This window comes from Epargyreus clarus, unplaced genomic scaffold (assembly GCF_041222505.1).
Source record: "Epargyreus clarus isolate Ecla_fem2 unplaced genomic scaffold, WU_Ecla_fem_2.2 ptg000015l, whole genome shotgun sequence".
Taxonomy (NCBI): Eukaryota; Metazoa; Arthropoda; class Insecta; order Lepidoptera; family Hesperiidae; genus Epargyreus; species Epargyreus clarus.
The window spans coordinates 12,815,807-12,842,565 of NW_027332223.1; the positions used below are offsets into that span (position 1 = coordinate 12,815,807).

The 26,759-nt window shown below is 37.0% G+C and overlaps 4 protein-coding genes across 4 annotated transcripts; 2 read left to right on the plus strand and 2 right to left on the minus strand.

The window, feature by feature from the left end:
• Window positions 1–80: 80 nt before the first annotated feature.
• LOC140748162 (asparagine synthetase domain-containing protein CG17486) lies at window positions 81–3,652 on the minus strand. The gene is made up of 8 exons (XM_073080902.1): window positions 3,393–3,652; window positions 3,063–3,308; window positions 2,577–2,751; window positions 1,958–2,169; window positions 1,313–1,719; window positions 936–1,110; window positions 410–651; window positions 81–325 (listed from the first exon to the last, which is right to left on the minus strand). Exons 1-8 carry the CDS (start codon window positions 3,441–3,443, stop codon window positions 145–147), a joined length of 1,689 nt encoding a protein of 562 aa, XP_072937003.1. The 5' UTR covers window positions 3,444–3,652; the 3' UTR covers window positions 81–144.
• Upf2 (UPF2 regulator of nonsense mediated mRNA decay) lies at window positions 3,647–10,941 on the plus strand. The gene is made up of 10 exons (XM_073080900.1): window positions 3,647–4,469; window positions 4,802–5,014; window positions 5,988–6,239; window positions 7,008–7,153; window positions 7,734–8,028; window positions 8,205–8,420; window positions 8,568–9,611; window positions 9,836–9,985; window positions 10,302–10,447; window positions 10,619–10,941. Exons 1-10 carry the CDS (start codon window positions 3,771–3,773, stop codon window positions 10,791–10,793), a joined length of 3,336 nt encoding a protein of 1,111 aa, XP_072937001.1. The 5' UTR covers window positions 3,647–3,770; the 3' UTR covers window positions 10,794–10,941.
• Window positions 10,942–11,408: 467 nt separating this feature from the next.
• drongo (Arf GTPase activating protein drongo) lies at window positions 11,409–20,679 on the plus strand. The gene is made up of 6 exons (XM_073080904.1): window positions 11,409–11,673; window positions 11,751–12,245; window positions 13,476–13,618; window positions 18,604–18,669; window positions 18,759–18,886; window positions 19,450–20,679. The coding sequence occupies exons 1-6, from the start codon at window positions 11,510–11,512 to the stop codon at window positions 19,498–19,500; spliced, it is 1,047 nt and encodes a 348-aa protein (XP_072937005.1). The 5' UTR covers window positions 11,409–11,509; the 3' UTR covers window positions 19,501–20,679.
• A 230-nt stretch (window positions 20,680–20,909) lies between these two features.
• On the minus strand, window positions 20,910–25,418 carry LOC140748163 (cell division cycle protein 23 homolog). The gene is made up of 7 exons (XM_073080903.1): window positions 24,906–25,418; window positions 24,475–24,823; window positions 24,050–24,229; window positions 23,091–23,255; window positions 22,516–22,762; window positions 21,453–21,639; window positions 20,910–21,155 (listed from the first exon to the last, which is right to left on the minus strand). Exons 1-7 carry the CDS (start codon window positions 25,323–25,325, stop codon window positions 20,937–20,939), a joined length of 1,767 nt encoding a protein of 588 aa, XP_072937004.1. The 5' UTR covers window positions 25,326–25,418; the 3' UTR covers window positions 20,910–20,936.
• Between the last annotated feature and the right edge of the window lie 1,341 nt (window positions 25,419–26,759).

Sequence of the window (26,759 nt, forward strand, 5' to 3'; positions counted from 1 at the left end):
TTACTATAACGAATAGAAATTAGACCTATTCTAGGTCTTGTTATTGAACTTTGAGAATGAAAAAGAAAAAATAGAACAAATATCACAAAATCATAACAATATATTTGTATTTTTTTATTACAGCCTATACATTTTTGTTTACAATCATATAATAAATGTTTTAGAAATATCACTTCCTTTTTCTTTTTTGTTCGCTATTCTTGATCCAAATTGTAAAGCACGTTTGGGTAGCGTCACAACTTCTGTTAATCCAAGATTGAAAGCAACTAGCCGCAACATTAGTTTATCTCCTATACCACAAGGCAAGTTTTCGCTAGGAAAACATCTGGAACAAATAATGTACATTGTTATATATTTAATGTAGGAAATATGTCAGTAGCTCAAGTAAATGTAAATATTATACACTTACTTCAAATATGGTTTTAACTTTAACACATAATCAGTTAATTCTTCATCAAGATATGGTATCCTGGGCTGTCGACCATGATCGCATATAACTCTATTGTCTCTGGCTAAATTTCTGAAGGAGATTCTCTTCCAATCTAGTAAAAGTTCTCTGGAAAGTCCATCCCAACCATGCCTTTTGAATGCATTTCTGTGTCTGACATATCCACCAAATAATTCATCAGCACCTGATCCTAATAATAATACCTATAAAATGAAAGAAATTATAAGGACAAATTTTATATCAGTGTCTACAAAATCATAGCTTCTGCACTGGTTTTAAAGAAAATTTACAGAATTGTGAGACAGACAAATATTTAAAATGAAAGCAAGTACACAGACAAAAAAAATCACAGTGTAAATGGGCACTTAGGCTGCATAATAGAAAGCCACGAAACTTCTCCTTTACAAAAACTATATAAATTTAATTTAGGCTAAACTTCTGTTTTTACGGGTAAAATTACAATAATATTTTATTATACAATAATTACCCTACATGGTGTAAGGATATCCTTATCATCTTCTCCCATGGCAGCAAACCACAAAGCAGATCCCAGGCTTTCATCCAATATAGTGTACCTCGGGTACACTAGATCTCCAATTGTACTGGCTTGATATTGATTTAGTTTTTCCTTGGGCACATTAATTTCTCGAAAGACCCACTGTCTAAAAAATTAAAACGAATTTAAATTTTCATAACTTTCAAAATTTGAAAATATAGACGAAAACTAATGAAACATATAGGTTAACATCTTACAATATATAATTCTGTTCATAATATGAAATGAATAGAAAACTATGTACATAGGTATAGTGAACATTTTGTATAATAAAAACAACTAACATTCATTGTTGGCATTTGACAAACCTTGATTTGCATTTCTGTTTCAGTTCCTCCAATGACTGCTTTCCAGTAATCCTATCTGGTACATCATAGTGTGCATTGTCTGACATCTTAAAAGCCACATTAATAAGGTCTATCGGCTGATCTTTGGGAACATATTTATCAGCTAACAATGCCAATATTGTACAGTCTAAGCCCCCAGAAAACAAAATACCCACAGTACAATGATTACATGATGCTTGTGGTTCCTGTATACACATTTTACACTTCTGTGGTTGTTTATGTAATCTGATTTTTACACTTCTTTCTAGTAGTTCAGTAATTTCTTTAACAGTTCTCATTATGATATTGTTTTCTAATAGCTCTTGCATAATTGATAATTTTGAAGTTTGACTAGAAGCAATAGATTGTATTTGTGTTATAATTTCATCCTGAAACAATTATTTGTAAAAATAAATCAGTAATATGAAACACCATTATACTCAAACATATACAAAAAAATATTCAATGTACTTCTAAGAAACATATAAATCTTTCATATAACAACATTTCATATAACATATAAATAATTGTCATTTTAAACTAAATGTGCTGACCCAAAAATTACGTTTATAATACTGGAAAAATAATTTATATTTCACTCCTAATGCGCTCAACTTCAATATTCACCTCATAATGAATTTCTGAATTCAAATCAAATTCAAAAGTAAACTCATCATCCGGCAAGTCTTGTTGTTTTTGCACAATTTGGATCCATTCCTCTATGCTGTGCTCTTCTGCTATTTTTGTTTGCTTCCAAGTATACAGGCTTAATTTATTGGCACCTATGTTCAACTTGTAGATATAGGTGGCTGGTACTTCAATACATTTATGCTTTCTATCTAAGACAAGAAATAAGTTAAAATTGAAATGAAACCTAAAAAATTGCTGTTATATTAACTTGTATAAATCATTTATATACCAATTAGCATATTATTTTCTATAAATAGAATTGAAAACTAGAAGATATTTAAATTCATTTATTATACAAGGAATCATACTCTTTTTTTTTTTACTTGTAACACATATTACATTTCGTAGACCCTCTTCCTGCATAAATGTGTGACTAAATTTATGGATGACCCTTAATCAGTATTAGGAATCAGCAGCCCAATTTGAGCAGGTACTATGGCGATGCGATTCATTTCTATATTCAGAGCTAGAAGTTTTACGCAGACTATACCAATCTATTGATGTTCAATTAAATCATTAGTTAGTCATAAAGTTAACAAGAGTTGATCATACTCACCCAAAACACTAGCTAGGACAAATGAGTATTCATCCTTATAGCACAAGAGACTGGTCCTGCCAATCCTGTCTCTACAGAAGTACAGGTTCTTTCCAAGTTTGTCATAATAAACTATACTGAATGGACCTTTCAGTGCCTGTAGCACTGATATTATTTCTTGCTCACAAGAATAACACTGCAAAAATAATTTAAAAATGGTAATTTACAAATTAATTTCAGAACTTAATTCCTATAAGAATCCTTTCTAAAACATTGACTACCTATCTGCTATGAAAGGTGTGAAAATTGTACAGTCATTAATAACCTATAGTCAACCTGAGATTCACCACAAAATGTAATATTATATTATACTATTGCAGAAATATCCACTGACAGATTACAGGAGTCAATGATAGTGATGTTAGTTAATAAAATATTTCATCAATTGAATTGATAAGATTATATTAAAATAATGTGGACTTTAAAGTTAAATTGGTAAGTACTTACATTGCTTAATTTGTCCATTATTACTAGTGTATCACTTATACCAGTATCCCATGTTTCATCAAAGATATCGCCATTGAACAGAAGGATGCCTACATCGTTTTCAACAGGTTGCACTGTTTGAGTGGCACCTTGCATCCAAAGCACTGAGCCATATAGGAATATATTTATATCTTTATCCACCGCAACACACGACGAATGTACACAATCTGGACCTCTGTTCCTGATCCGCTGTAGCATTTCTTCATTCTAAAACAGAATATTAAAAGAAATACATATTTAACTCGTTGTAAATGTAAACAAACATTATTATTGAGTGACAACTGTTCTAACCTTTACTTTACTGGTTCCGCAATAACTTAACTCGCAAAAAATGCCACACATTTCACTTTACAATGGTTTTTTACTGCTCGGTGAATGATTTTCTGGAAATTCGAAGTATTTATGTACTTAGAAATATCTTACAATACAAACTTTACGTGACTGTCAATAATTTTAAGCATGTGCAAATGACACTTTGTCACATATTGACGAAATTTTATGACTTGTTTTTTTGACATTTGACATTTCATGATGTTTATATTTGTGTGAGTTCCGTCAAAATTTGCAATACAACTTGTCAATGTATTATTCTGTTCAGTTGGATTGTATACATTTTTAACACAAAAAATAACTGTTTAAGTATTGCTGAATACTGACTGCGGTTCCAAAATGACTTCTAACGAGAAAGAACCGGATAAAAATGAAAACCCACAACCTGAAGAGACTGCAAATAGCGAGGAAGATGAAAAAGCTGCGCTCAACGAATACGTTTCTAACCTAGAAGCGAGGATCAAACAGAAAACAGATTTGCGTAACCAAAATTTGAACTGTGTTCGACCGCCCGACAATCATTTCTCTAAATTAGATTCAGGTTTGAAGAAGAACACGACTTTCGTTAAGAAGTTGAAATCGTTCAGTGCTACCCAATTGGACGCGCTGTTGAAGGATTTTGGTGCTCTAAATCTCACCAAATACATATCGGAGGTAGCATCAGCCATTACAGAGGCTAAACTAAAAATGTCGGATATACCAGCTGCGATTTCTTTATGCTCCACGCTTCATCGCACATACGCGGAGTTTTCATCAAACTTTTTCGAGAACTGGCAGAAAATATTAACTTTCAAGACCACAGACAAGATAACAAACTCGTCCAAGCTTCGTGTTGATTTAAGGTTTTACGCGGAATTAATTGCTGTCGGTATCTTCGCCAATAAAACAGGGCTGCCTCTCTTGGGTAATGTGCTAACTGTTCTCATAAATATGGATAAAGAGGACCACAACAATATACCTATACTTTTGTCGTTTTGTAAGCATTGCGGAGAAGACTATGCTGGGCTTGTGCCTAAGAAAATAAGAGACATAGCAGAGGTATGTATGTAGTCTTGAATTACTGGTCTGTCTAATAGTCCCTAGTAGCTAGAAGTGGTTTCTGAAGTTGTAAATGAATAAAATCAGGGGACCCTTTTCCCAACTTGATAGTGCCCATGATAATAAAAACCTTGACTTAAACAAATATAACCAAATTCAATTTCAAAACACAATAGTAACAAAATAATTAAAACAGTAATTTCTTATTAGAAATATCTTAACTTTATGATTTTGTGAAGTTGTGTTTTGTCAAAAATGTTTTCATACGGTAATTGTACTAGTAACTAGTCATATTAAGAAGGAATTGCTCAACTCCAATAAACTTATTTCAGAAAAACAACATTACCATCCCAAGGAACACATTTCTACCAGCAGAGAAGCAAACTGCAGTGAGAAGTCTCCTGAAAGACTACTTCTCGTCCCTCACAAAGCACCTGCTTGCTGAGAGAGCGCAGTTACAAGCATTACATGTGGCTAACCAGAGGACACTCCATACTCGAGGAGAGCTTTCGCAGGAGAGGAAGGATCAGTTAGAACAACACCAGGTATAGATTTAAATGAAATCAAATCAAAATTTTTATTCAAAATAGATTCTTCACAGAGTACGTTTTGAATGTCAATACATCTACCACCGCTTCACAAGGTATTTTGTTATGAAGAAGATTCATTTCATTTACCTATAAGGCGGTGCGCAAACGGGGACACTTTTGTGTCTTGTGTCAGACACAAGCTACCGATGAATATTTGATTTCTATAGAATCAGTATGAAATCATTCAACTCCCTGCGCATACGTGTGTCCAGTTGCTTCCACTTAACACTATATTCATAACAATCAAGAAGTGTTCGGTGTCGGTAACTGGAAACTAAAAGTCGTCAGTTGAAGACACAAGCAACATTAACAAATTTCCTTACAATTACGGTTTCTTACAGCTACGGTTTCTAGTGGTGTCCCGTGTCGGTGACAGGACATCGGCAACTGTGTCCGATTGCCGACACGGGACACAGTGAGCACGGTTGCTTGTGATGGTGTGCTGTGTCAGTAACAGAAAGTGTCCTCGTTTGCGCAGCGCCTAAGATGAACAGTACTGTGTTTTGTTTAACAGTAATAGTTGTTGATTATTCATTCAGAATTCCATAATTGAACATGGTTTTTTATATGCAGTATCTAGTATGTGGTGACAGAAGCAACAGTAAATAGAAATGTACAATAACATTCTACATTAGTCTGAATTGATTTGACTTAGTTTCAATCTTTAATTAGTAATTCTTATCCTGTGTTCAGTAGGTTATAGAGCCAGTAGATTATGCAACTATGATTATGATCTAATACTTCTTATTCTGTGAGGAAACTCATATCCAGCAGTGGGACAGTAATGACATCGACAATGTTTTACAATTTTTTACAAAACTAGTTTTAATGTAAAAAAATTACACATCTTTAGTATCATGACGGCTTTTACAAAGATTTTTGCTTAATAAATTTGCTTAAAAAATTCAATAAACAACAAAATTTTCAGGCTACATATGATAAATTACTGGTCGGAGCTCAAAACTTTGCTGATGTGTTAGGAGAGGAGTTAGGTGAGGCTGGTGAGCCACCTACCCTTTCCATGGCGGTAATAGAAACACAAGGGACTGTCACCATTGGGGGTAATGAGGAGTTCATCATGCAAGCTGGAACTGACCCCTGGCAAGATGAAGACACCAGGTCATTTTACACTAGCTTGCCCGATCTAAAAGTGTTCATGCCTAACTATCAAGTAAAAGAAGTAAGTATAACACATTTATAGCATTTTTTAACTTAAATATTATGGATTTAGTCAATATATAAAACAGTTTACCACTCTTTACAACCAGTCTTTTTGATTTTCATTGGCTCATATAATTAAAAAGAAAAAAATAATAAATAAAGAAATTAATTAATATGCTTCAATTTTGGCCACTGGGTTAATAATTAATATAGTATCTTTTGTATTGCAACTAATTTTGATGCCTAAGTCAGCATATAGCATATTTACATCAGCAGGCAGAATAGAGTATAAAATTATCAAAAGCAGAATCTATAGAACATTGTAGGTGTAGTTTTTTATAGCTATTAAAAAACAAATTTTATATACTTGTCACAAAAGTTACAAAATATTACTCTTGAGTTTGAGATAGTTATACATAGATAAGTATAGATGTCTCGCCGCCTTGTAATTGAAGGAAGCCATTAAACGGCTTAAACGGCTGACAATTCTGTCAGCCATTTAATGGCTGTCATGGTGTAATTTACGCGGAACAATACCGACATGCGCATTTAAGTGGTGCAATAACACGAAATCGAAAAAAAAGTGCGGAGAAATATCGTTTCATTCGTAAATGATCTAAAAACTACATTTTTTAAATATTTTTCAAACATGAATATAGATGACAGTGTCAATTTCAATTGACAAAACTGGTTACATTTTCTTCTTAGGAGTGGGTAATCTTTACTAATCTATGTAGTTATGTCACACTGTCTTCAAAAACTAAAGTGTATAAAATTTGCCCTCCAGTCTGTAAAGAGCAAGCCTGAAACTGTGACAGAGGAAATGCTTGACGAAGACCTGAAAGATGATGAGCTTAGTGACAATGAGGAGCTCCCACCAACAGTACCAGAAGTAGAACAGGAAGAAACACAACCCACTAATATATCTAACAAGTTTGTATCCCTTGTCTCATTATAGAAATATTTGAAAATGCATTAATTATTTCATTCTTATAAATGAATTGTGTTTTAATATGTAATTTATACCATTTTATGCTTTGATAAAATTGGACGAAAAGACTAACCAGAAAGTAAGTTTCACTTTCATTTTTATAAATGTTTATAGATGTGTAACTAACTCCATTTCATTGTTCGTTTCAACCATTATTTGATGTTATTCATTGTAATTTATGTCTGTTAATAAAATGCATATGTGGTAGAACCCTTTGTGGTTCGTCTCTGGCAGCACCATCGCCACACCTATTTCTACCTAATAACGGCAGTAGTAAGGGAGACAGGCTTTACCGAGACGTTCCAGCTTAGCCCTCAGGGGTAGCGGCGCATCTGTGGCGGCCCTCAGGTAGGAATATCTAATCCTATCTGGGGTTGATTACAGATGTCCATGGGCGGCAGTAGCTACTTGCCATCAGGTGGACTGCATGCTCGTCTGCTACTCCTATATTATAAAAAAAAATGTTTTATCATTCTTCTAAGCAACAAATAAGTTTATATAATGTAATTCCTTATATTACAGGTATGCATTTGATGCTTTCCTAAATTCGCTCCCAAACTGCATAAACACAGAATTGATAGATAATGCTGCAGTTGATTTTGTTCTGAATTTAAATACTAAACACAATAGGCGAAAAGTTACAAGGGTTCTGTTCAGTGTTGCCAGAACAAGGCTAGATTTGTTGCCATTTTACTCAAGATTTGCGGCAATATTATATCCAGTGTTGCCAGATGTCTGTGTAGATTTATGCCAAATGTTGAAACAGGACTTTAAGTATCATGTTAGGAAAAAGGACCAGATCAATATTGAGTCAAAGGTATGGTTTATATTGCATGTGTATGATTTTTTCCCCAATCTTTTATAATTATGATGTTTAGCTGAAACTGCACTGACCTTAAAAATATTTCCTTAAAATCAGGTCATGTACTTGTAATGTATATGTGTGTATGCACACATATACACATTATTATATATAATTGTTTTTATTTTTAGGTGAAAATTGTCAGATTTATTGGGGAACTAGTCAAATTTGGTCTCTACTCTAAAAGGGAAGCTCTGTACTGCCTCAAAGTATTGCTACATGATTTTAAGCACCACCATATTGAAATGGCGTGCAACCTTCTAGAAACATGTGGGAGATATTTATACTGTAACCCAGACACGCATCAAAGAACAATGATCTACTTACAGCAAATGATGAGGAAGAAGGTAGGTACTATTGAAATAATGTTAAAAAACCTTTAATTCTATCAAATTACTATGTGTTTAAAATCTTTGAGAAGTATTAAAAAAATACTTATTTATAAGATAATGGTATCTTCAAGCTCAATGTCTACATGTAAACCATTTTTTCAGGCGGTTTCAGCTTTGGATTCTCGTTACGTGACGCAAATTGAAAATGCTTTTTATTACGTATGTCCTCCCGAGACCCCTGCGCAACCTAAAGAAGAGGAACCGCCGATGCATCAGTTTATACGGAAAGTGTTGCATGAAGATTTGCAAAAGAGTAACGAGGAAAAGATATTGCGTCTGATGCGGAAGTTAAACTGGGACGATCCGGAAATTTCAGCTGTGGCTATCCAGCACTTGGCTGGGGGGTGGAGAGTCCGGGCCAGCTGCAGGAGAGCGTTGGCTCGCATGACAGCTGATTTAGCGGTATGGCAAGAATCAGTAGCGCCAGCAGTCGTCGATACTATCCTCGAAGAAATCCGCGTCACCATGGAAGACCCTCACCCCAGATACCATCAGAGAAGGATAGCCACAGCGCGATACCTCGGAGAACTATACAACTACAGACTGATCGACTCCCGCGATGTGTTCACAGTGCTCTACTCGTTTATAACGTTTGGAGTGACTAACGACCATAGCAACGTCTCGTCTCTAGACCCGCCTGAGAACGTGTTTAGGATAAAACTCGTGTGCGCGTTACTGGAGACCTGCGGCGCGTATTTCAACAGTGGTTCTAGCAAGAAAAGACTGGATTATTTCTTAATATTCTTCCAAAACTACTATTGGTTTAAGTACTCGGATCCTTATTGGAATGATGACAATAAATTTCCTATCTACGTTAAGTATATATATCAGGAGTGCCTGACAAGTTTAAGACCGAAGTTAACATTGTTTACCAGTTGGCAGCAATGTAAGGACGCGATTGAAGATCTAAGGCAGACTCTCTATCCAGAATTGGGTGAAGAAGAACAGTATGATATGGACGACCAAGGGGAAGATGGGGTTAATGATGGATTGGATACTATTATTGAGACTGACGATGAGACGGATAACCCGCCAATGGCAGAAAGCTCCGACGAAGATCCAAACACAGAGAATACAGGTAATGACGATTCTGAAGTACAACCTGAAGATATGATGATGGATTCGAGAAGACCTCCATCGAAACCTGTAAGTAATATTTACTACGCTTCAACGACAACTTTTTTTCAAATGAAAATCTGTGGTGCTCTAAATTTCAAATTGCGTTTGAATTTTAATTATTTCGAATTATGAAGTAATAAATCATAGTCAAAATGAATTAACATTTCCTAAAGGGCGAACTATTCTTCAACTTCAACTTCTTCAACTTCCGAAAGGGCGAATAATTAAATACTGTTTTTTTTTTAATCCAGGTAGAAGATGTGGAGTTCGAAAATGCATTTGAAAAAATGGTAATGGAGAATATAGCAGAGCGACAACGCGAAAACAGACCGCAGCAAAGGGATATAGCCGTCCCGATGACGTGCAGGCAGACTACGAAGAAAACTTATGAACAGCTATTGGTAAAGTTACTTAAAAGTTTCTTTAAATTTATACTACTTTAGGCGCGTTGTTAGAGTGCAGAAAGTATTAGTGAATATATATTTAAGCTGTTTATGTTACGATAATAATATAATATTTAATTACGATAACGAATATATTTTTTGTTCCATAATATTTTCACTTTTTGCGCGTGTACGCACGCATTTTCATTAATAACACCAAAAAAGTAACGCCTTTTGACGTGCGCATGTAAGTACGCACATAAAAAGTGTAACTATAATTGGTATTTGTCTATATATTTACAATATTTTTTTAAGTATTCATTTTTTCATTTAGCAAGGGAAAGAAGGCGTGGAGTTTGTTCTAATGGTTCGGAAAGGTACAAAACCACAATATAAGTCGTTCAGTGCACCACCTGAGCTTGCGAGTAATTTGCAACAACAAGCCTTAGCAGATAAACAGGAAATGGAAAGAGTAAAGAGGTAAGATATATTTTAGAAGATATTTATGTCAAGAAAAAAATAATTGAATCTGGGAAAAAAATAAAAGCAAAAGAATACTGCACAATTGAAATATATTCGTGGATGAATATGTGATTTTTTCGCTACTCTCGTTGCTAATTTATGTGTTATTTATTTATTTTTTGCTTATAGATTGACTTTGAATATTTCTGAGAGACAAGAAGAGGAGGAATACAGTGCAGAAAGTGGCGGTGGGTCAGGCGGAATTGGCAACCCGAACAGAGGATTGCACGCGCGGCAAAAATACCAGCATCCAAAGGGCGCTCCTGACGCAGATCTGATATTTGGACCTAAAAAATTTAAATGAGTAGGTAATAAAATTAAGATATAAAATAATAACACTAATTAATAAACTTTCAATTCACAAGGGAATATGTATTTAAACATTATTGTTAAAACTAATTATTGTTTCTTCATCCATTTATACTTTTTCTGTAATAAATATTACAATATAACTGTTGAGTTTAATTTGTAATTATACGATCTTTTTTAACAAAAGCGTAATGCAAAACGTGGGCACACTGAAAAATCCCGTCCAACAAATGACCATAGAGAATACAGCATAGTTGTTTTAGAAAAACGCATAGATATTTTTGTCAGACTATAAAAGATATATAACTTTTTTAACCGACTTCCCAAAGGCAGATGGGTTATTTTTGGCATATACAACAGTTCATTATCAATTTGAGATATATTAAAAAATATATCTTAATTAGCTCTTATTACATACCACGTTTTAAGACAGAAAAAAATACAAATAAAAAGAAAGTTATAACAAAAAATAATTTGTTTAATAATAGCCTTATAAAATATATTTTCGCTCCTAATTTTTTGGACGAATAAAAAGTACGATGAAAGTCTATGAGTATTTACAGATAAAATATAAAATCTGAGTGACATGACAGCATAAGTCATAGACGAGAAACAGAAAGTTTCAGCATGCAAACAATACGGTTCAGTTCAGCATAAATAATAAAGACATACAATACATACATATACATTGATATACATAACATAGTGAAAATGGCTGCGAGCCGTCGGAAGCAAGATGACAAAAATTTGGAAATTTTACGTGAACTTATAACTCTAAATGGAAATAAATATTGCTTAGATTGTAACCAACGGGGGCCTACGTACGTTAATACTACAATCGGTTCCTTTGTATGTTCAAAATGTTCCGGAATGTTGTAAGTGTTATTTCTGCGTTATTGCTGTTAAATTAGATCAACAAACAATGACTTATCTTTGTTGGTCGGTGTTACAGGCGTGGGCTGACACCACCTCATCGGGTGAAGTCCATTTCCATGGCGACATTTACACCGGAAGAGATAGAATTCATTAGAGTAAGGGGAAACGATTACTGTCGACGCGTTTGGCTGGGTCTTTACGAGGGTGAAAGTGTAAACTTTACTGACGAACAAAGCGTTAAAGATTTTATGTCAGATAAGTATGAGAAGAAGCGTTACTATCTCGATTCGCCGCCTAACAATCCGTCGTTGACAAACGGAAGCTCAGTATTGAAAAATAAATCGAAAACGAAACTGACGAGTGGCGCAGTTGCGACCCCTCTGATATCGATTTCTCCTCAGACGTCCAAAACTATTAATAATAACGTGGTGAGCACCGCGAAGGTGGTGAGCAACCTCACTCCTGTGGAAACCAGTCATAAAATAGCGAGGCCTGTCCACAATTTCTCGCAACCCTTGCTAAACAACATCCCTGCAGCTCCAGTGGCAACAATTCCATCCCCAGTTTCAGAGTGAGTGTGCATTATTTTAAATATTATTAATTTTAACCTATTTTTCGTCACAATTTCACTATATCCTTAATTGATAACTTAATTCAATAAAATTTTAAATCATGTTTGTTTCATAAAATATTCCATCTATATAATAATCACTATAATAATAATTTTATACATAGGGAAAGTTAAAATTGATGAGGAAAATATAAATGAATTTGAACAAACCATAATATACTTCTTCCAAAAGCTATAAACATTTGTTATCAGAAACAAAATCTATTGTTCTACATTACATCTTTATCTACATATAATAATATAAGGTATTTTTAATCTTTTCATCATATGGAATCATGTATTTAACGGTATTGTTCTAGTGAAAGTGATTATACGAACTAGTGTGTAGCCAAAGAAGGAGACATACATACATTTTATTGTATAATATATAGAGAAATAAAAGTATTTAGTCAATCTATGAAGTGGTTACTGTGCCCATGGACATTGTAATCAACCCCAGATAAGATTAGATTCCTACCTAAGGTAGGTCACAAATGTGCATTGTCCTGAGATCTAAGCAGAAACAGAAAAGAAAAGTATGTCTCCCTTACCATAAAAATAAAATAAAATAAAATAAAAAATAGCCTTTATTTCTACTATATCCTATACTTTACATATTATAATTAATGTTACTTAAGATAGCAACTTTCAATCTACTTTTTACTTTTATATTACTGTACATACTTTTTTTTTATAAAATAAATATTTAGTTATTTTTAACAAAATAAACTTTTTCTAACAATAACATTATAAGTAAAAGTAATTTTAAATATTATATATAGTAGTCGCCTCTTCAGCGTAGGCCTCTCCTAAACTTTTCCATTTATCACGTTCCCGTGCCTCACGCATCCATAAGGGTCCACGTCTCTTGTTAAAGATGTCTTTCCACCTTTTACTTGGTCGTCCTCTTTTCCTTTTCATGTCTCTTGGTATCCATTCCGTTAGTCGTTTTGCCCACCTAGTATTATTCATACCCCTTACCATACCATACATAAAAATAATGTTTGAAAAATATTACTGACCTCAGTCAGGTAAAAAGCATAACATTCACGAGTATGAGTAGTATTTCATTCAAAACCTCCACAAAGAATTTCTAGTGCCACTGTGATCTGTATAATAATGTATATATATGTATAATACACTACTGAAATGTTATTGTGTCACATATCATTACTACTGTTTGTGTTTCAGCTTCCCAGTAGACTTCTCCACGGCGAATATCTTCAACAGTGCAGAATTCAACAATAACATGAACAATAACTTCATGTTGCCCACACCGCAGACCACACCAGTTTTTAACGCTTTTAGTCAACAACCTACGGCACCTTCAACAAGTGAGTATTGAAAGAAATATTATAATAAATATTTTTGTATATCTACCAATTCACACTTACCCAGCGCCGTGGACTATGGCCTAATCCTTCTCATTCTGAGAGGACACCCGTGACCAGCAGTGGGACAGTAACGGGTTGATGATGATGATGATCTTTTTAATGCATAAGTTTTTGTACACAAAAAAAAACATAACAATACAGAAGAGATAGAAATGAAGTACATAGGATTGCTTTTTCCAAAATAGAATTTTATCCAGCAACCCTGGGACAGGAATGTCCATACGAAAGGCAAAATTTGTGTGCAACAAAAATAAAAACAGTGGAGTGGAGTGTAGAAGCGACCTAATTTTAATTACTATTAAATTAGGCCACTCCTATCCTATTTTTTTAACTGTATTTTTGTCATCATATCATAAATTTTATCATGTATTGCCCTTATTTGCCTTATTTTAGTTTAGAATTATTGATATTAATTAATTTAAAAATCATTTGTGTCAAACTGTAGGACTACGAAGGTTGATTTGATAGATGGTCTAATTTATTTGTCGGCGAGTATATTATGTTTAAAGCTTAATATTATCTACACTAATATTATAAAGAGGAAAACTTTGTTTGTTTGTTTGGTTGTAATGAATAGGCTCAAAAACTACTGGACTGATTTTAAAAATTCTTTCACCATTCGAAAGTTACATTATCTACGAGTAACATAGGCTATATTTTGTATGAAATATATTTGATAAATAGATTTTGAGGCAGTACAACGTTTGCCGGGTCAGCTAGTGTTTAATATTTTATCATGAACAATGCTTTTAAAGATGTTTAGATTAAAAAATAGAAATAAATTTGGATCCATGTTTTCATTCCTGTCATACATAGTTCATTTGTATTTCATAAACATTTGTGCCGTGTGGTTCCGGCGGCGAATAGACCACCCCATGTCTGCCCGTGGGTGTCGTAGAAGCCGACTAAGGGTATCTACCGGGTAGATGGGCAGCAGCGTCTACTCGGGCATTTAACATCTTACTGCGACGGTCCCACTGGTCGCTGGGTCTGACACTGCCTGGCGTAATTCCCAAAGGTGTCACGCTTGGTGGTAAGATCTCTTCGTGGGATCTGCCTGGCTAGCTACCACCCTCAGGCCGGAGTCTACCGTTGATAACGACTCGTCGTGTTTCGGTAGTGCGCCTGGGAGCCAGTTCATCCCCTTAACCCCCCCTGCCCATCCTCTTGTGGTGTATCCGACGGCGTAACCTTCGGGTCCGGTGGGTCTCTTTAAGCATCGTTGCTCTCGGAGGCGTGGTGCGTTGGCGCGGGGGCCAGGGAGACCCGGTGAAACGGTTGTCCGCTGGCCGCCCGCCGGTTAGTTGGGGACCCGAACCCGGGCAACACCGTCAACCTCTGGCCCGGGAGGCTGTCCCGCCAACCGGCGAAAAGTCCCGTTGCACGATTACCCTGCCGGAGTAAGAGACCGGAGTGGAGCCGGGTAGTCGTGCACGGGGGGGACCGGGGGCCCTTCCGTCCCCCGCGCCAGCATCCCACATTACCACTGTAAGCACGGCGCTACGAGACCCGCACTTTGTCCCGTGGAGTGTCGGCGGAGCACCGCAAATCCTTTCTAGTCCTTCATCTCTTTGGACCACCAATGAAAAGGCAGAAAAAAAAGGAAAAGTTATTCACAGCGGCGACCTCCTCCACACTTACTGTGGATATGTGCAACATCAGGGGGCTCCATTCCAATCTGGATGCTGTCCACCACCACCTTGAGACAGCAAAGCCGGCTTTCCTCTTTTTGACGGAGACGCAGATATCGCCCTCGGGCGATACATCGTATTTAGATTACCCCGGCTACAGTTTACAACATGCTTTTAGGCGTCGAGCCGGGGTATGTGTGTATGTTCGGGGTGATATCTGCTGCCGCCGTCTCAGCTGCCTTGAAGACAAGGACCTATCTTTGTTGTGGGTGCGCGCAGATATTGGGGGGCAGACCCATGTCTACGCGTGCCTATATAGGTCCTATAGCGGAGATGTCGAGACAACTCGATTATTCGAGCACGTCCAGTGGGCAATTGACAGGATGCTGCAGCAGTGTCCTTCGGCGGAGTTGGTGATTCTGGGTGACTTTAATGCCCACCATATTGAGTGGCTGGGCTCCCGAACCACTGACTTTGCCGGAAGAACTGCGTATGACTTCTCTTTGGCATATGGGCTCTCCCAGGTCGTACCCGGCCCTACAAGGGTACCTGATGTAGAGACCCATACTGCCTCTTTGCTGGATCTTCTGCTGACCAACCGTCCTGAAGACTACCAAGTAATGGTCAAGGCTCCTCTTGGATCTTCTGACCATTGCTTGGTAAGTTCTTCTGTGCCCTTGTCGCGTCCCATGGGGGCTCGACCCCCTGGGAAGCGACAAGTTTGGCACTACAGGTCAGCAGATTGGGACGGGTTACGGGAATTCCTGGCATCATACCCGTGGAGGCAGCTGTGTTTCGTCTCGAGTGATCCTAGCACGTGCGCTGACTCTGTGGCCGACGTGATTCGGCAGGGCATGGAATGCTTTATTCCAAACTCTGTCGTATCCGTCGGTGGGCGGAGTCAGCCCTGGTTTGATGGGTCTTGCGCTAAGACATCACGTCATAAGCAAGAGATCTACCAAGCCTGGGCGTCAGCGCACGCGTGCAAGGATCCGAAGACCGCCGAGCTTCGAACGGCTTTCAACGCTGCCTCCCGTTCAGCAAAGAAGCATATGGCTAAGGCGAAGTCTAGGCACATCGGCAGAATTGGCGAGCGGCTACTTGGTTACCCCTCCGGGAGTAGAGCCTTCTGGTCGCTGGCCAAAGCTGTCGAGGGTAATTTCTGTCAATCTTCACTACCGCCCCTGCGGAAACCAGATGATTCTCTGGCCCATACGGCAAAGGGGAAAGCCGACCTTCTGGGTACCCTCTTTGCCTCAAACTCGACTCTCGACGACCGAGGGGCCACACCGCCTACCATCCCGCGGTGTGAGAGCTCTATGCCTAACATACGGTTTACACAGAAAGCTGTCAGGCGAGCTCTATTGTCTCTTGATGTCAAGAAGTCGAGTGGGCCGGACGAAATCCCCGCGGTGGTGCTGAGGACGTGTGCTCCCGAGTTGACTCCCATCTTAACGCGCTTATTCTTGCTTTCCTACACCACAGGACAAGTACCGTCTTCGTGGAAGGTTGCTCTTGTACATCCGATCCCTAAAAAGGGTGATCGCAGTGACCCGGCCAACTACAGGCCTATAGCGATAACCTCCCTGCTCTCAAAGGTGATGGAGCGTGTTATAAACACACAGCTCCTGAGGTACCTCGAGGATCACCAGCTGATCAGCGATCATCAATATGGTTTTCGCAAGGGCCGTTCAGCTGGTGACCTTCTAGTCTATCTCACACACCGATGGGCGCAAGCCATTGAGAGCAATGGTGAGGCATTGGCGGTTAGCCTGGATATCGCGAAGGCCTTTGACCGGGTCTGGCATAGAGCCCTTCTCGCGAAGCTTCCATCTTACGGTCTTCCTGAGAGGTTATGCGCATGGGTAACCAGCTTTCTGTCGGAGCGGCACATCAAAGTCGTCGTCGACGGATGCTGCTCTGATACGAAACCTGTAAACGCTGGCGTGCCCCAGGGCTCAGTCCTATCTCCCACACTATTCATTCTGCATATCAATGATATGTTGCAACAAGTAGGCAACATACATTGCTATGCAGATGATAGTACGGGAGACGCTACGTATACAGGCCGCGCAAATACCTCTCGGACTCTCGTGGAAGAAAGCAGAATCCGACTTGTGTCTAAAATCGAGGACTCTCTGGAGCAGGTCTCGATATGGGGTCGACTTAACCTTGTTGAGTTTAACCCCACGAAGACACAAGTCTGCGCGTTTACCGCTAAAAAAACCCCATTCGTCATAGCGCCAAGGTTCCAAGGTATCCCGCTCACCATTGGTAAAAGTGTGGGGATCCTGGGAGTTGACATATCGTGTGACGTGCAGTACCGGGGTCATTTGGATGTTAAGGCGAAGTTGGCATCAAGAAAACTGGGCGTCTTGAACAGAGCGAAGCGGTACTTCAGCGCGGGGCAACTCCTTCTGCTTTATAAGGCGCAAGTGAGACCCCACATGGAGTACTGCTCACATCTCTGGGCAGGGGCGCCCCAATACCAACTTAACCCACTTGACTCCGTGCAGAAACGCGCGGTCCGAATCGTCAACGACCCGGTGATCTCCGATCGGTTAGAACCTTTGAGTTTGCGGAGGGACATAGGTTCCCTCTGTGTGTTCTACCGGCTTTACAATGGTGGGTGTTCCGAGGAACTATTTGACCTGGTGCCTACGTCACCATTCCTCCATCGCACCACTCGCCGAAGGATGAAGTTCCATCCACACCAACTGGACTCGTGGCGGTCCTCCACGGTTCGGTTTGCACGGACGTTCTTGCCGCGGACGTGTAAGATGTGGAATGAACTTCCTCCTGAGGTATTCCCGGAGCGCTATGACATGGGGCTCTTCAAAAAAGGTGCAAAAAGAGCTCTCATACAAAGCCGGCGATGCATTGGCGACTCCTCTGGTGTTGCAAATGTCCATAGGCGGCGTTGACTACTTTCCATCAGGTAGCACGTCTGCCTAATCGTTAGGTTAAACGATAAAAAAAAAAAAAAAAAAAAAAAAAAAAAAAACACAATATTTGAAATTAGTATTCTGTATGACTTGCTCGTAAAGGATTACTAGTAGGAACACTAGTCATGCCTATGTGTTTGATAGCTTGGCCTTCAGATTTGTTTAGACAGACAGCCAAGTAAGTGATGAGATACCATGAATTAAGTCGGCCTAAGTTAGAAAAATGTTCTATGTTATATATAAGTAATTGTAGCTACAAAGGGGTTGATATATAGAATTGGTACCTATACATCTAAATAAATAAGGACAAAAAAATTTTTTTGGATTGAATTTGGTGTTTTATTTTTAGATGACCGCTATGCTGCACTAGCCGATTTGGATCTAGCTTTAAGACAACAAAATATGAAAAATATGGGTAATTTCTTCTCATTTACTCTTAACAAATAATCTTTAATTATGTTGTGTTTAAAAAATTGTATTTGAACATATTATTTATGTTTTCAGAGGAACATAATGTGGTCAGTAAGAACCCATTCCAAAGTTCAACAACCAATGATTTATTTAACAATAAAAATCCATTTTTCAATGGAGCATGGAGTACACCAGCTTCGGTACCAGTTAACCCTTTCATGGTGAGTATGTCAATAGTAACAGGAATAGGACATACTTTGTCTAGGCATTCCAACTTAGTCCACAGGGGTAGCGGCGCATCTGTGGTCAATCTCAGGTAGGAATCTAATCTTATGTGGGGTTGATTACAGATGTCCATGGACGGCAGTAGCCACTTACCATCAGGTGGACTGCATGCTTGTCTGCTACTCCTATATAAATAAAATAAATTATATTTCTTGTGCTTCTATACACTTTTAACACCCATATAATACATATATAATACTGGCTTATAGAAGTAAGTTAGTTAAGTCAGGATGTCAGAACATCTCATATGTTTAATTGATCTCGGATATTATTTATAGTTGTTTTCCTTATTTCTGTTTTACACGCAAATTCACCACTGATAAGGAATGCCTATTAGTCATATTTTCTTGATTATAGTATTTGCGGAAAATTTGTAATCTATGAATCATAGTTCTATTTAAAGTTAAATGTAACTTTCAACTAGATAAAAGTTCACCAGGTTAACCTGTTTGAGTTTTGTTACCCATAAATAATAATAAATGTATAATTTTTTTCTTAGCCACCCACAAATAATGGAGGTTTCATCAATTCGAAGAATCCATTTCTTTGATGTTCAGAAGTCTCTTTGAGTCGAAGGTGTATGAAAGAAGGTGTAACAAGAAGCACAAATCAAGCTACAAACATTTGGTTGCAAATTTATCGAGTATCATAAATTTTATTAAGTCTTTACATTTGCCATAGAGTCAGTCCATGTGCTTACTATGGGTAACAGAAGTGCCTCAATATGCCTTAAATTAGAAAATGTTTCAGAAGTATTTCTTATACAAACTGTTGATATTTAAAACTGTTAAAGTATTCAAGATATATGTAAATAAGGGAATTGTGAATGTAATAATATGTAGATGGATGATGCTGGTCTTAGCTTTATTATTTTTTATAATGTATTGAACAGATGTACTGAACAAATAATTGCACTGGGTATTTGAAACTAAAATAGATAATCGAATGACGAATGCAAACTATGAATATAAAATTATAATGAATTTGGTGCCTTATAAAAATAGAAGGAAGTTAGATAAGTATAGTATGGATAGTGAGTCATTGCCGGGCGCTGATATGATGTCATCGCTACAGTAGCCGTACCGGGCTTTAGGAAGGAACGAGTATTTGTACAAAACGCATAGTAAATAACATGACAAAGATAGCCTACATTCAAAACAATAGATAGGCGCAGTTTATTTGTTGTTGAGTAGATTTGATCTGGAACGAGACAATGCCAAGAGGCTATATTATTATGCTAAAACATTGTTACATTCTTCATTTTATTATTTGCTCATCGTTTTACTTAAATTATATTGCAAATAATAAAATTTATTCTTGTTATATCCTTTTGTGGAATGTTGTCTCTGTTGTGTGTTTTATTAGTATTTATTCCGACGCGTAGAGTTCCAGATTTTTATATTATGACGCAACCTGAACTAATGTACTTCACTCTTAACTATAAAGATAAATCGTTAGTTAATTAATACATATGCTTAATAATTGTTAGTTATTAATGTGTAAGACGGCTTACCATAATTTGAGCTCTCAAATTTTGTGCTTCATCTGTGATTATAAATCAGTAATTTTTTTATTTTTTACATGCAATGAGCTAATTTGAACAAATTTTAATTTTAATCAATGCACTTGACTATTTATTTAGCTGTAATGTAATTATTTTTACTTTGCGCACTGAGATCTGTTAATTTGTATAAAATATGAAAAATTAAAAATGATATAATTTTTAAAACTGTTTTTATTGGCCTTTATTACCTAAAATTGGATGAAATCATAATCAAAGTGATTTTCACTAAACCATAATGTTTGCGCCCGTTAATAATACATCCTTGGAATGAATTCTGATTTTTCAAGTGGGTGGATCATGAAGGTAAGTGATGAAGTCGCAAGCAATAAAAAGCTAAATACGATTAATATTTTATTTTTCTTAAACCAGATTCAGTTCAGAACTTACATTATTTACATTTTACAATAAAGGTGGCTGGCAAGTTACATTTTGTATTTGCTTTTCCGATTGAACATGGGTGTGGAGAAGTTCTCCGGGGTCACGTTAGGGCTCGGGAAGGGAGTTTTCGGCGTATCGTGTGTCATAGATGCTGACATATTCTTCACAGCTTCAGGTAAGTCGTCCGGCATATTTGATTGCGAAGGTGATTCCAGTCGTTTCTCCGATATAGTCTTTAGTATATTTTTGCCTGCTTCTTTTGTCTGTAATAAAATAAAGAAGTTTGGGTATGGTTGGCAACAATCATTCTAGGTTGTTATGCATCCATTATTTATTTATGTATTTCTCATTAAAATTAAATTTATTATATGAGAATCGCACACTTCCAAATAATATTTAAGTAGGATATTACGACAGAAGAATGGCGCTTATAATTGGCATCATAGAACAGAAAGAGCAGCCGGAAATTGCAATATGTATGTATATATCACATCATCGTCATCGTCACACATCGTATCTTTAGATAGAAGAAGTAGGACGTTTAGATGCAAGATACTAACACTCTCATGCTCCAAGCACTTGTACGCGTAGTGCGACGCGTGGTCGAGCAGCGAGAAGCGCAGGTAGTACTGCGCGAGGTAGCGTTGCGCGGCGGGGAGCTCCTTGCTGCCCGCGTTGGCAGGCTCCTGGCACGCTGCCGTGTACGCCGCTGCCGCGCTGTTCGGCATGTTTGATTTCTCGTACAACCTGTATGTTACGTTTTGTTACATATATACATATTATAAAAAAATCACAATGCTGGTATTTGAGCAGAATTGTAGGAATGAAGTAGGTATTATTTTTTATAATACAGGAGTAGCAGATGGGCATACAGTCCACACTTGTTGTACTTAAAGGAGAAACGGATGGAGCTAGCCAACTTGGCACAAATGGCTGTTTCTATTGATAAATATAGAGTGGAAACTTGTTGTGTTATAGGTAAGTGATAAAATAAGAAATGTTTTTTTTTTATAATATAAGAGCAGCAGACGAGCAAGCAGTCCACCTGATGGTAAGTGGCTACTGCAGCCCATGGACCTCTGTAATCAATTCCAGATAGGTTTCAATATTCCTACTTGAGCTCAGCCACTGATGCGCCGGGACCCCTAGCTAGCAGGACTAAGCTGGAATGCCTCGGAAAACTATGTCTCCCTTACCACACCCTTCGAACTAGAACACTTTAGCTCTTAAAACTGCTGTTATTAAGCAGAAATAGGTGTGGCGTTGGTGCCGCCGGAATCGAACCACAAAGGATTCTACCACCTTCTAAATATTCTATTCTTGTAGGTACTTTGTATACACTATGAACATATTTCGATAGAATTATTTTTTATTCAATAGTGGCGGTATATCTATTTCAGATTGTAGTAAGGCTAAGACTATGAAAGGCCTGTCGATTATCTTAGCTTCGCTAAGTTAAGCCACATTACTGTCTAGACTTAGAAGATAGGTTAAACCACTCGCATTAACATACTGTTACCAAAAAAAACAGGAAATAGTACAACTAAGCATGATTCAACTATGGTAATAAAGGATAGATACTGATGAGACATTGAAAACTTAATTATTATTTACTTTACTTACTTAGCTAATTTAAACAGAGCCATTCCTTCAATATCCCCTGTACTGTGTGCTTTGTAGTAACATTTCAAGGCATTGGGGATCTTGTCCATCTTTTCATAAGCTTCTCCGAGGGATACCAACATTCTTGAGTCATCTGGCTTTAACTGTGCTGCTCTTGAGTAATAGTATATACAGTAGCCATTCAGACCTAGTATTTCGTAAGCTTGACCAAGTCCATTCCATGCTCGATAATCATTTCTATTTACATCTGAAAAATATTAAATATTTTTATTACAACTAAATGGTAACTTATCATCTATTAGCCCGTTGAAAATAAGAATACATCTTACAAGTTAATTTTTTCTTATGACTGATGGCTGATGCAGATTTACCAAGTTACTTATAATTAAGTGTTGGCTTTATATATCACATATTTCTTATTTTATGGTTATATACATGTTAATATAAAACTTATTCTTCCTTGGCACAACGGGTCATATAAGTAGAAAATGTGAAATAAGGTTAAATATAGTATTCTAAGATGTAAATTTAAATTCTAATTAACACTAATGTATGTTATCTATTTGGGATGTTACCGATAGCTTGTCGATAACACTGTATAGCTGCATTCGAGTTCTGCAGTTCAATGAACTCATGGCCCATTAAAATCCAGGCTGATAGATATTGAGGGTCCAGCGATAAGGCTCTTTGGAAGTATATCACTGCCTTCAGATGCTCACTTCTTAAACTGTAATAGTTGCCTGCAAGAAAACAAGTGTGAATTAAAAACCCTTTTTTTAACAAGTTACTAAAATCAACTTATTTTTTTGCTGCTGATGTAAAAGCTTTAATTTACAAATCATAAAACGGAATCAGAAGTCGATTGCATATTTTATTTTTGTCCATGTTACATAATATAATATATAGCATTTATTGATTTATTACTCTATATTTTTAGTAGGGAGTCATTCAAGTATTCATTAAGTTCAATTTTAGTCAATTTCCCTTTATCAGTGGAAGTAAGAAAATCTTTGCCCCCCTCTGCAATGTTTACTTAAACATTGAAATCAGAAGCTAATAAAATTTTCAAAAAATTCATGTTATAAAAAATATGCAAATTCAAAGACACTTTTGGTACATACATAATACTTAAATGAAACCATATGAATAGTGTATAAACATGTTTACAAACATTAAATTGATAAGTTCATTTATATCTTTAGGGAAAATTGAAGATGGTAGAACCCCTTGTGGTTCGACTCCGGCGGCACCACTGCCACACCTATTTGTACCTAATAACACCAGTGTTAGGCGCTGCCGTGTTCCAGTTTGAAGGGTGTGGTAAGGGAGACAGACTTTTCCGAGGCGTTCCAGCTTAGTCCTTAGAGGTAGTGGCGCATCTGTGGCCGACCTCAGGTAGGAATATCTAATCCTATCTGGAGTTGATTACAGATGTCCATGGGGGGCAGTAGCCACTTACCATCAGGTGGACTGCTTGCTCGTCTGCTGCTCTTATATTATAAAAAGAAAAAACATTTCTTAATCTGTCACTTACCTATAACACAACAAGTTTCTACTCTATATTTATCAATAGAGACAGCCTTTTGCGCCAAGTTGGCAAGCTCCATCCGTTTCTCCTTTAAGTACAACAAGTGTGAATATACATCCCAGTTGTCTAGTCGATATGGATCTCTTTGGTACAAATCACGGAATAATGTCAATGAAGTATCCACATCTGAAAATTATTAAAAACAAATTTTTAATGCCTCATATCCCCAACCACATTTTTTCATGTAAAAAGTAATAAATATACCCTTTGTAATCAACTAGGCTCCACCAAGAATTTAATCAACCCCTTTTACACATCCAGTTGTTGCAGTGTCTATTGAGTTGCAGGGGTTGAAAATTTAAATAGACATTTTTCTAATAACCTTTAACAACATAACAATTAGTTGATAAATAATGAGACAACAAAAGTACCTCGCCTATCATGATGTGCTATAGCCATCTGTGCCATTAAGTAAGTACTCTTGTTGAACCCAGCTGAAGCAAGAACTGTGTAAGTCTCTAGGGCTTGATCAGAGAGCTTCAGCTCCACAAATGCATGTGCTACAAAGAAGTTCATCATCCAGTGTTGTGGCAGCTGCAGTGAGTCCAGAGCCTCATACTCGTTAGCTAGACCAGCTAGCTCCACCCACGCAGCCCATAGTGTTGGTACAGCAGCAACTGACGCTTGGAGAACAGATACAGCCTGACTTCGAAGGTCCAGTTTCTTTAACACCACACCCTCTAAGTAAAGAAGGTAACCGTCCAGGTTGTTGCGGTTCGTCTGCAATACACAATGTTTTATTGCTACCGAATTTAACAATTTATTAATGTACTGAATTAAATTTAAATATACACTTTTTTACCTTAAAAAAAGACAGAAGATCAAGTAAAACTTGTGTAGATTCAGGATTTTCTGATCCGGAATCCGTAGCGTTGTCTAGTCTCTTCTTTTCACTGGACATGTATAGGGAGTACTTGTGAAGGAATACACATTTCGGACTCGTACAGTTTTCTATGAAATGAGCAGCCCTATCGTACTCCTGACAATCGAAGTAACTCTTGGCTAGAATAAAAGCTTCTCTTTCATCTGGTGCGATACCGTCATCACTTGGCGGGTCCACAGGCGGTATTTTGTGGTCCTTTAATGCAAAATTTAATTCTGCGAGCCATTTAGCGGTTTGTACGAGACGTCTATCTGTACATTCACGAATTCCGTGCAAAATGTCTATCCTGGCTTGTTTTAAATCCACTTGGAAATCCCCTTTTGTACTAAGAGGAGTCATATTAAGACGTGCTTGATTTTAGTAAATAAGGATGATAATAGAGAAAAAGAAGTTTTATGTGATTATATTTGTATGCAAATAAATTACTGACTTTTTTTTTTTTTTTTTTTTTCCTTGTGGCTTTGGCGTATGGACGCTCAGCCAATGACACATAAAAGCGGGGAAACGAGGATTAGAAAAATAAAAAAACGGAAGAAATTTGGAAAAGGAAGGATCAGTACAGTAGGTTGAATATAAATTTACATACAGATAAAGATATAATAATTAAAGGTAGGTATATAAATATTAAATTTTAATATCATTTTTCATAATAAATAACGCCAAGATTTTATATACATCAGGATCAAGGGTAGACAATAAATATGGTATACATAGTGGAAATGATACATTCGTAAGACAAGATAGATTTTGGTAAAGGGCGGAGGGATCGTGTAAAGGACAGGAAAAAAATATATGGTTTACATTGTGAGTTCCACTTTTACAAACACATTCGGAAGTATCAACAATTCCCAATTTCAAAAGATGTTCTCTAGTACAGACGTGCCCCAGGCGCATACGTATAAGGATAGAAGTAGCAGATTTATCAAGCTTTAGTTTATAAAACCAAGGCTTGACAGGGATAGTTGGCTGTAATTGATAATAATATTTGCCCTTTTTTTGGGAACTCGATGTCCAGTGTTCACTCCATGAGTCGTATAAATAATCTTTAGCAAGTGATGTTAGGTCTTGGGCGTAATTTTTAAAAGGAAATACGTCACCACACTCCACTGCATCATTTGCCAATTTATGGGACTTTTCATTTCCAGCAATCCCGGAGTGACTTGGTAACCATATAAAAACTACATCGAATTCATTCACTATACATATATGGAGTTTACTTCTAATATCCAAGATTATTGACAACTGAGCTTTGTATTTAAATGGAAATTTCGTGACAGTCTGCAAAGCACTCTGAGAATCAGTAAATATTAAAGTCTTTCCTAATTTCATTGTTAATATATATTCAACTGCTTTGAAGATACCATAACATTCACCTGTAAACACAGAGGTTTCAGGTGGAAGTTTAATTTTTTGTACAATATTGTACTGGGAATGATACAAACCTACACCCACACAACCAGATTTAGATTGTTTAGAAGCATCACAATAAATATGATGCCAGCCTTGCCATTTATTATTTATAATTGAATTAAATTTAGCATTACATTGAACATCATTTTTTGATAAGGAAAACTCGCAGATTTTAGGAGACATTAATAAAGAATCGTAACTATTGTTAAACAGCGGTAGCATAGTGTCAGCGGAAGTAGGAGCTTTAATACTATTAAATTTCTCAAAGCTTCGAAGAAGGCAGGGTGGAGATTTATGTGTCCAATATGGAGCATTTTTTAATTCATAAATTTGACGGATTTTTGTTAAAACTGGATGATTATA

Excerpts from the sequence above, each read along its gene's own strand:
- Upf2 (XM_073080900.1), top strand. The coding sequence starts at position 3,771 with ATGACTTCTAACGAGAAAGAACCGGATAAAAATGAAAACCCACAACCT. Across the intron at positions 6,240-7,007 it reads CTAACTATCAAGTAAAAGAA|TCTGTAAAGAGCAAGCCTGA; the intron begins GTAAGTATAACA and ends TTTGCCCTCCAG. Across the intron at positions 8,421-8,567 it reads AGCAAATGATGAGGAAGAAG|GCGGTTTCAGCTTTGGATTC; the intron begins GTAGGTACTATT and ends CCATTTTTTCAG.
- LOC140748163 (XM_073080903.1), bottom strand. The coding sequence starts at position 25,325 with ATGACTCCTCTTAGTACAAAAGGGGATTTCCAAGTGGATTTAAAACAA. Across the intron at positions 24,230-24,474 it reads AGCACATCATGATAGGCGAG|ATGTGGATACTTCATTGACA; the intron begins GTACTTTTGTTG and ends AATAATTTTCAG. Across the intron at positions 22,763-23,090 it reads GTGTTATCGACAAGCTATCG|ATGTAAATAGAAATGATTAT; the intron begins GTAACATCCCAA and ends AATATTTTTCAG.
- drongo (XM_073080904.1), top strand. The coding sequence starts at position 11,510 with ATGGCTGCGAGCCGTCGGAAGCAAGATGACAAAAATTTGGAAATTTTA. Across the intron at positions 18,670-18,758 it reads ACAAAATATGAAAAATATGG|AGGAACATAATGTGGTCAGT; the intron begins GTAATTTCTTCT and ends TTATGTTTTCAG. Across the intron at positions 18,887-19,449 it reads TACCAGTTAACCCTTTCATG|CCACCCACAAATAATGGAGG; the intron begins GTGAGTATGTCA and ends TTTTTTTCTTAG.
- LOC140748162 (XM_073080902.1), bottom strand. The coding sequence starts at position 3,443 with ATGTGTGGCATTTTTTGCGAGTTAAGTTATTGCGGAACCAGTAAAGTA. Across the intron at positions 2,170-2,576 it reads TGTCCTAGCTAGTGTTTTGG|ATAGAAAGCATAAATGTATT; the intron begins GTGAGTATGATC and ends TTCTTGTCTTAG. Across the intron at positions 1,720-1,957 it reads ATTCAGAAATTCATTATGAG|GATGAAATTATAACACAAAT; the intron begins GTGAATATTGAA and ends TAATTGTTTCAG.